The 10,399-nt window shown below is 45.5% G+C and overlaps 1 protein-coding gene across 1 annotated transcript in view; it reads left to right on the top strand.

Annotated features, from left to right (window-relative positions):
* Nucleotides 1-311: 311 nt before the first annotated feature.
* zfpm2a (zinc finger protein, FOG family member 2a) overlaps nucleotides 312-10,399 on the top strand; it is a 46,961-nt gene continuing 36,873 nt past the window's right edge. Inside the window, exon 1 of the mRNA XM_060064766.1 lies at nucleotides 312-1,151. Coding sequence (XP_059920749.1) covers nucleotides 1,007-1,151 — 145 coding nt within the window. The 5' untranslated portion in view covers nucleotides 312-1,006. The remainder of the gene's footprint in view (nucleotides 1,152-10,399) is intronic.

The raw sequence follows: 10,399 nt of genomic DNA, 5'->3' as shown, positions 1-10,399 counted from the left end.
TTAAAACACAATGTTTGACCTATGACCCAGATGAAAAACTGCCTTACCCATTCAGAATAATTTCCCACCATATTATAAAACGGTAACCTCATTCGCCCTTTGAAATGGAAACAGATTTTCTTTTTAAATTCTCCCATAGTTGTAGGAGGAAATAGTGAGATCAGGCTGATAGTGAGGCACAATGTTCCCAAAGATCACCGGTGAACACTTGCTCCGCTCCCCATCGAAAAGTCACTGGGCCTTTCCCTTTTATTTTGGGGGGGATGGAGACACCTGGGATAGTTTCTTTTTCTTAATCTGGGGGGATCTGATGAATCACTGGGTCTAATCCTCTGTGATAATTGATTTATTCTGATAGAATGTAGGGCTCTGGTGCTTCTCCATTCATAACAACTTAAAGCAGATTGTCCTGCAGTCTCCTTTCTATTGATCACACACACACACACCATGAAGGGCATGCACATACTTTCTCATACTCTCTCACACACACGCACACACACACGCAAACACTCTCTCACACGCACACACACACACACACAAACGCACACACACACACACACACACACACACACACACACACACACACACACACACACACACACACACACACACACACACACACACACACCCACACACACACACACACAAGTCCACAAGCAGACAGATACACACATATATTCCCACATGCACACACATATATAGAGACTCACACAAACACACACACACACACACACACACACACACACACACACACACACACACACACACACACACACACACACACACACACACACACACACACACACAGTCCTCTAGACTGTCAAATCCTATGAATGTTATTCTTCCTTTTTTGGGTGGGGAAAATTGGGAACGAATTGGGGGACTTTCTGATAAACACAGTCTATGGTTTCATAACACTCTCCCATTTCTCTGGCCAATCAGAGGCGGCGTGGCGGAGCGTGGCACGTTTGTCCATTAATGCGTCTTTAATCACCAGAATAAGCAAATGATTAGCGTGTTGTTATCTGTCCCCGTCCAGAAGACGAAGGGCCCGGTCCCGGTGGTGCTGAGGGGGGGCCCCAGGTGGCTTCTGGATGTGACTTGGCAGGGAGCGGAGGACAACAAGAACAACTGTGTGGTGTACAGCAAAGGTAAGAAAGCAGCAGCTCGAGCTGTTGTCTCTCCGGAGCGAACCACACCACCGACACCACAACACCACCACAGCACCGCAACCACAAGAACTACCACGCCATCGAAACCGCCACAAACACAAAACCACAAAACCACCACCCCACCGGGACCACCACAGTCACCGCAACCACCACATCTCAATGCCTGCAAACACTGCATCACCACACCACGACACCACCGACACCACTGCAACCACAGCTCCACCAACACCACAACACCTCCACACCAACGCAACCACATCACCACCAACACCACAACACCACCACACCCACTGCAACCGCCACCACCACACGATCACACCACCACATCAACACAACCACCACACCACCAGAACCACCACGCCACGGCAACCACAAGAACTACCGCACCATTGAATCCGCCACAACCACAAAGCCACAAAACCACCACCCCACCGTGACCACCACAATCACCGCAACCACCACAACCACCACAACCACCACATCTCTTTGCCTGTCTTTCTTTCTTGTTTACTTCTTTTTTTCCCGTTATCGCTGAGCTCTTTTTCTAATTTTCTCAAACACACACACACACGCACACACACACACACACACACTACACAGTGAGGCACACATGGACATGAAACACTCACACACACACACACGCACTCCCACTTAGCAAAGATACACACATCATGCATGCAGACACACACTTCATCAAAGTCAGTCACACATAACACTCTGCACTCTGCACTCTGGCGCGCACACACACGAATGCAATCATCTGCACACACAACACGATCCCACACACACAAACATACACCAAATGCACACGCATACACAGACACACAGACACACACCACTACACACTCACACACTCACAGTATCTGTTTTTCTCATCTGCGAGGTAATTTGTATCACTAAACTCGGATTAGAAACAAAGAAACATCATTTGACACACAAAGTTAATGGTTTTAAGATTTCACAAGGTAAATAATGGCCTCCGCGCTGTGTATCTCTATCTTAAAACCGGAGGGGAATCCAAAAGAAAGAGGGAATTACTTCCCTTTTTTCCACTTCTCTTTCATTTCCTTTTTTGTTTACACCCAAGCTCAACCCGATTATTATTTGCATGCATTGTATCCGGTTGCTCCTGAGTCTTTAAACTGATTGTTTTATAATTATTATATTCATGCATTAATTTTCCAATAATTGAGGTAATAATTGAATCTATATATAGTGTAGTAACATCATACGCCTGGGTAGGGCGGGCTGGTTGACAGTCAGAAACAGAGAGAGAAGTTGCAAAGGGAGGGGGATGAGTTTGAGAGCGGTCTCAAAGATGTGCAAGCAGTGGTTAGTGGTTTTGTGTTCTCTGGCGTAGATCTATTTGGGATTTCTACCCCCGGGAGAACACAATACCAGTCTGGGCAACGTTTTGGCAAGGAGTCCAAGGCTGCTGGGAATGTTTCAATCCTGTTTGAACTACTGGACCGGGCAGCAGGGCTCGGACGGGTTTGACAAAGAAATGCTATTTCTAATCATCTCAGGTCAGATGGATGCTCGCCCCTTATAAACAGAATATCTTTTCTGAATATGATTGCATTCCACCCGCGCCTAGTATCTATTGGAAGCCTAAGTTGCTAACACTAGTTGTAGGACTTGTTTATTTTTCCTACTTAAACAACTGAGTGAAAAGGAAACAGAATCACTGTACCGGTCTGTATTAACATAACATAAACTATTTGAAGAGGAACTGTTTTAAAGACTGGACTTGAACACACAGAAAAATAAATACAAATAATAACATTTAAATATATTTATAATATATATAATTGGCATGCTGTAATCTGATGTATTTTTTATGGGGTATAGTTATGGTTGATCTTTGCTGATATTTTTTTATCCCCACACCTTAACCTTTAAGCATTTTCCTCACCACCTAGTATTTAACTGCTTATCTATTTAGCGGTCATCCAATAATCACTCTCGATCTTTTGGTCAGTAAATCACATCTATTTTGTTTGCATTGTTATTTCACCGTTGTCTCAGCTTGGCTCTCTTTATACGAATTCTAGTCCCATGGAAAGCCATTGTTAAAATGCTGGTTCGATATCTTAGTTTGTGATCAAAGAGAACTCTGAACGGCCGCTGCACAAAATGAATTGGATAACATGGTTAATGGCATAAAAACGATTGCTACAGAAGAATTTAAAGGTCAGGGAATAACACAGTCTGCCAAAGTTTGTTTCATGGTGGAACAGCTCCAACATGAGGTTCAGCAGGATATCCTGAGCAGCCAGAAATCCTTTCTGACTTCTTATGGACGACGCCTATCAGAAAAAATCAGTGTTAGTGCGCTGGATCAGCTGTGCACTGCTTCAAGAGTGTCTGAACTGCGTTTAATAACCCAGAACGGTCCTTTGACGAACTACTAGTGTATTTATTTTTAATTGTACCTGTGAGTGTTGTAGTACAGTGTTGGATACACTTATTTTCCTAGAAGATGTTTTCCTGATCTTTTACTTTTCAGATTGAAATGTGCTGTAGCATAAGGGTAATTTCCATTTGGCAGATAATTCTGCCTGGCGCCTGAACTAAAAGCCCAAACTCTGTAAGCCCATGCTGGCTGCCTACGCTACAGCACATACTATGCATCCTTATTTAAGCACACATTTGGGAGGAAAAACTAACATGTTTTTGTGTTAACAAAGTTGACATTGTTTTTGTCAACACTGAATGCAGTGTTACACCCCACATACGCACAACAGAAGAGAACTAAATGAATCACTCGCCGTGAAAACTATCTCCCGCTGATTTGCGTCTGGAAACTGAGAGGAAAGTGAAAAGGACGGCCCTCATTAAAATGGCCCCAAACGGATATCTAAAGGAAGCCCTGGCCAGACACTATGTGGAGATGGGTTGCACCGCTTACTTTAGTTACGGCCACCTCAGTCCTGCTCTCCCTCCTTATCCCCCCACACACCCAAGCTCTCCCCCCGTTCTCATGAAAGGTTTGCGAGGCGTCTCGCGGCTACATAATTGGGTCCTGACGGGTGTTCACCACCAGAGAGTCGAAAGCAAACGTAAATAAGTAAATAAGGAGGTGTCTGGTGTTCCACAAGGGCCAACGGTTGTGGTGATGGTGGTGGTGCAGGAGGTGTGCACCATTTATCACTTTTCAAAATGATTAGGCCGTAACTTTAACCCCCCTCCCCCCAAATAAAGAGCTGAAATGGAGCCCCTTCTTTCCCCTCAAAGTGAATAAGTGGCAGGAGTGGGATTTGTAACCCTCGGATTTTCAGTCTCCCAATTCTCATCTACTAATCACTAGACTGCACTGGGGAGTTATCCTCTTAACCGGCTACTTAACTTTGTGCTCTTTATCACCAAATCATTAAAGTTTTTGATAAGCTGTTGAAGAAGATTATGCACACTTCTTTTTAAAGAGAAAAATTAGAGTCTATTTTTTTTGCAAGGGCACTGGCTGCATGAAACAAAACAAAGAAGGAGCAATAGCAATAATTCTCTGGTTCTGTTTCAGACGGTACGGATGTCTCTGACATGCCTTTGTAATACTGAATGAATGACTTCCTTAAGCGAGTGGAGCTCGCTCACATTCACATCACCGCTTCCTTTGTAATCATCAAATGTTATATCGCTGCCTGACCTACCAAACACAGTTACCACCACAATTATCCCCTGTTTGTCAATTGTGCTTTGACCCCCATTAAATGGTATGGAGTAGCATCTCTCCACAGTCCACATGTGAGAGTGGCTGACTATGGTGCCATGCGCTCATATCAGTATAAGTTAATTACGGTAAGTCCTCCACAATATCCACCACACGCCAAGGCATGCCAAGATAGATAATGGTAAATAATCAAAACATCAAAGAATTCATTTAAATCTTTAAGAGGACTGGGAATATCTCTGTGTAGTAAACAATTTCTCCATTCATCTACTAAGAATGCGATTGTTCCCAGTTTGCCTCTATAAAAGATGATGTCTTAATTTTCCAATCATTAACCGCCATGCTAAGATACCACAGTAATGCATGTGTTGCCATCCGGTCTCTCTGGGACCATGAGTCATTTGTATGTAGTTTTAAATGAGCACACGCCTGTGCAGTTTCTCGTCTGGATCACTTCTGTTTTGTGTCGAGGGTAAGTTGCGTCTCAAGGGTGCATTGGATATACCGTTGGGCCAGCTGATCATCTTACTAGAACCAACCCTGTCAGCAGATGGAGTCGTCAGGGGCCAACACCATTTACTTACTCCTCCTCCTCTTTCCCCTCTTCCTCCTCCTCCTCCTGTGTATTGTTGGCACTGCACAGCCTCCTCTTCCTGTTCCTGTCTACCTCAGATCTTCTTGTTGGCAGGAGAGCAAGAGAATATCTCAATGTACAGTGTGTCCCCGTGTTAGGATTGAGAGTGCTTTTGAATCGGCCCGGCATTCCTCACACACGCCTCATAAAATATGAATAGTGTAGCGGTGAGGCTGAGGGATTGGATTGGCTCCACCGTTGACCGCTGGGGCCGCTGTATTTGTTATTTTTATTAGTTGTTGAGTTGTACAGTTTTGTGTGAGTGGCCATCAGCCCGCAACAGCTGTCATTCAGGAGGACTTGGGGGATGCGTGGAGGAGGGGGACAGAGGACGGGGGGGACTTGTGTCCCAGCGGCGGGTAATGTATAATACATGGAGCGGGGGGGTGTAACAAGTGGGGAGTTGGTTTAGTAGGGTCCTCCCCTCGGGGTAACCCCAGGTTATCGAGGCCAAGAATAGCTCAACTTTTTGTGAGTAATGGCAACCAGTCGTATCTTACCGGGCTTATGGCAACTATTCTTATGCATAGCGCTTAGCAATCATATCCAATAAGATATGGCTAGATTTACCCAAAAAATTATCTAATCTAAATAGAGCAATAGAATATGGGTCCTGTTTCGAATAAACAAATACCATGAATTATACGCCAGTCTTCTTTATAATTGAGTATTCTCTATTATTTTATTTATTTATTTTTGGTTTATTTTTTAAAATAAACCAAAGGGATGTTGGAGCTGTCATTGTGGCCCTATTTGTTTTACATTAAACTCCCAGCAAGAGCCTCTAGCAGTCAGCCATTACTAAAACTCTCGGCTCAACCGCAGCGTCGAGTCATTATCGAGAAATCCACCTGGAAATCCCACAATGCTCCCCTCCACACTCCACCGCTCTCTTTGAAGCGCTGAAGTTTCTTGAAACAGGTGGCCGGTCCACAGAGTAATTACATGTTACAGTAAAGCTGCAGACAGTGGCAGCAGAAAGAGAGAAGGAGGAGGAGGAGGTGGAGGAGGAGGAGGAGGAGGAGGTGGTGGAGGAGGAGGAGGAGGAGGAGGAGGTGGAGGAGGAGGAGGAGGAGGAGGAGGAGGTGGTGGAGGAGGAGGAGGAGGAGGAGGAGGTGGTGGAGGAGGAGGAGGGGGAGGAGGAGGTGGTAGAGAAAGAGGAGGAGGAGGTGGAGGAAGAAGGAGGGCTGAGAGAAAAGGAGGAAATGACAGATAAGGACCAAGGAAAAAGAGGATGAAAAGAGGGTAACAGATTGATTAAAAACTAAAATGAATACAAGACGAAATATACATAATTATGTATGATATTAATACAGTAACAGTTTCGACTGAGTACTGCCATTAAAATACATTTTCTCATGCAGCTGGAGAACAGACAGACTCACCAGAACCCCAGATATTGTGAAAATAATCAATATCACTCTTGTGTCTTTATAGCGACACCCCTCTGGCATCCCTCTGTTCTGCGTCCCCATTACCTGGTCACCGGAGCCTCTTCGGAGGCTACACACATCCACACGCAGCGAGGGCACATTATGCTGCGTTATTCAGAGGTCAACTTAACTTTTCAAACAGTAAGCCTCTTAAGCCAGACCACATTCAGATACGGCATGTCCCATAAGTCTCCAGAGTAACTTACCCCATTGTTGGTGCGGAAATTGACCAATGTAACTAGGTCGGGGTTTTTTTCTTCTTCTTTTCTTTTACATAAGCTTACCCAGTGCAGTGTAAGCCCACTCACTATCGTCTTTGTGTGATTTCATTTTCACTAAATCCTTCAGCCATCAGATCCCCTCTTTATTATCTCTTGTGTTGCGCTGGTCAGGACAGAGAATGTGGACCTCCAAGGTATGACAAGAACCGGCAGTTTACGTTTCAGGATGTATTTCACTCCTGCGTTTAAGTAAACCAACGCACACAAAAAATAAGACAAATATAGTTTGTGCAGCACGCTCCAAAGACAAAAATCTGTCTGTAAATATGTAAAAAAAAAAACATAAACATCAGTGGCCTGTGTTTAATTCAATCATGCGCATCAACACACACACAGCATACATGTTTGTTCCAGTTGTCTAGAACAGGTGGGATGGGGACTGGGTATGAGCCTGGAGCGGCAGTGCTCAGCGTTCAGCGGTGAGAAGACTCACAGTTCAACACTGAATTGTTCATTTCCACCCGACTATTAAAAAAAAAAAAGGGAAAAGCGACTACGGCAGACAGGAGGTGTGAGGGTGATTATCTGTTATCTGTGAACATGGGGAAAATAGTGTGACTGCATAATAACAAAACAACTGACACAATGTAAAAATTCCATTATCAGTGTATTAAAACAAAATTGTACCCTAAAGGAGTCCCCACCACCCGGCTCCCAACAGCCCACTAATTACGTTTAATTAAAATACAACAGAGATCAACAGAATCGTTTTCATTAGCAAATTATTAACGATTCCACCGCAACAATAATTGATTGAGCTGAGCCAGGCGATAAGTGGCCACGGTCTGGAGCTGGGGGTGGGGGTGTACGGGGGACGGGGGTGTATGAGGGTGTATGGGGCTTCATGGGGGAGTATGGTGGTGGTTATGGAGCAACGTGCTAATCGTTGATTCCCCAGTAGCTGTCGAGGGAGGAACCCTACATACAGGGTGACTTTATGGAGAGGACAGCAAGGAGGGTGTTTGAGGGTGTGTGTGTGTGTGTGTGTGTGTGTGTGTGTGTGTGTGTGTGTGTGTGTGTGTGTGTGTGTGTGTGTGTGTGTGTGTGTGTGTGTGTGTGTGTGTGTGTGTGTGTGTGTGTGTGTGTGTGTGTGTGTGTGTGTGGGTGAGTGCATGGATGTGTGTGTTAAAGGCAACTCGATCCGAATCATATGGGAATGTGAGGAGGACATGGGTTTAAAACAATCCCACACATGGGTTTAAGAGCCTGGGCATTTGCACACACATTTGTGTCCATTGCCAGGGAAACGAGTTACATGCACACACGCACTCACAAACTCACACACACACACACACACACACACACACACACACACACACACACACACACACACACACACACATACGCACACAGACACACAATCCCCTATTTTCTCTTGTCTTTTTCACGTTAAACACGCATGCACAAAAAGCCATATTGTCTATTGGTTCTCTGTGTCACATGCGCACCAGCGTGAAAGTGCACGTGCCGACTGATGCGCAGACACACAGACGGTGGTACCGCTCCATTCAGAGACATGGGGAAGCCGCCAGCCCCAGACGGCTCTTTATGTGCTTTGTTCCCCCGCTCGCGTGCCGCAGCCGGTCTCTCTCTCTACGCTAGACCCCACCGCAGCACCCCCGAAACACACACACACACACACACACACACACACACACACACACAGCACCAGCCGCAACATACACACAAACACACACACCCACAGCACCCCCCGAAACACACACATACACGCACACACACACACACACAGACGCACACGCAGCACCCCTGAAACACACACACATGCGCACTCACACACACACAGGGCACCTCCCCCCAAACCATACACACACACCCCCCTTCCTGAAACCCCCACCCCACACACATATACACACAACAACCCCCAAAGAACAGATACACACACTCCCTCAAACAAACACACACACACACAAACTCCCTCCCAAACACACACAAAACACAGATGCACAGCAGACGCATATATGCATGCACAAGCAGATGCACACATGCAGACACAGATACATTCTATCTCACACACACATAAGCACCCATACTGGACACACACACACACACACACACTAACACAGACATAGGCACACATACATTAACATTAACATTAATACATTACTGTAACACGACGCAGCCCATGGACAATGCATGATGCTCATCGACTAGATGCCATTACATACAATGGTCATAAGGTTTGCTTACATTTGAACGCCTCCATTTTGGAGGCATAAGAGCATTGGAATGGTAGTTATTGTGTTGGTAGTAATATTCCCTGGTAATGGTGGGTAATGGTCAGGTTATTTTGGTCATTGTTTAGCAATTCATTGTGAAATTATTCGTCATTATGCGGAGACATTGCTGTGTTTGAAACGGCCAGTGTTTCCCGTCAAGGACGCATGAGAAACTCTCACAGAACAAAGTTTGCAATATCCTAAGTCACAGTATCTTTATGTTGATTTTGCATTAGTACGACTCCCTTGAGTCCTCTCAATATGGCAGATTATCGGCAACATAAACTCCCATAATGCATTCTGATGTATAGGCCATATAGGTGTCCGTATGCAGCCGCCAGTGCATGTAGAAGACTTGCTGGACGCTGATGAGAAACACAAGCGCAGGCGTGTGTGTGTGTGCGCGTGAACAAGCGTCAGTGTGTGTGTGTGGGTGTGTTTGCGTTCACATCTGTTGGTATGCATGCGTGTGCATGTGGTCCCATGGTTATGTGCATGTGCGAAACAACAGCATTTTTTTACGTGTCATGATCACACATGAGGTGTGTATGTGTGTGTATGTGTGTGTGTGCGTGTGTCGCATGCAGCGGCTCACTCTTGTATCAGTGGCTCAGACAGCGTAGGACTGTTGAGCGGTGCACCCTCCGTATTTAGACACTGTGTACGGCTTAAGTAGGCCCTCTCTCCCATGTCAGGGCACCGCCATTAATTACCGTAGCATTGTGCTTGCTGTGTTGCTAATAAGAGTGATGTACTGCACCCTCTCATGGCTTAATAATCACCCGAGTGAAGTACCTGGACGACAGACCGCGGACCGCCTTCGCCCTGAGCACCTCCGCGGCAGGACCCCGTTGGGATAGGGCCAGTGAACACAAAATCACCTTCTTTTGTTTTAAACCTAAGTGTGTGTTCTATGACGTTCAACATGCTAGATTAATGCCAGGACCTTCATAAGGAGAATGCAATTGCTAT

Source organism: Gadus macrocephalus, chromosome 11, assembly GCF_031168955.1.
Source record: "Gadus macrocephalus chromosome 11, ASM3116895v1".
NCBI lineage: Eukaryota > Metazoa > Chordata > Actinopteri > Gadiformes > Gadidae > Gadus > Gadus macrocephalus.
Note: the sequence above shows the minus strand (reverse complement) of the source record. Positions and strands in the feature narration are given on the sequence as shown.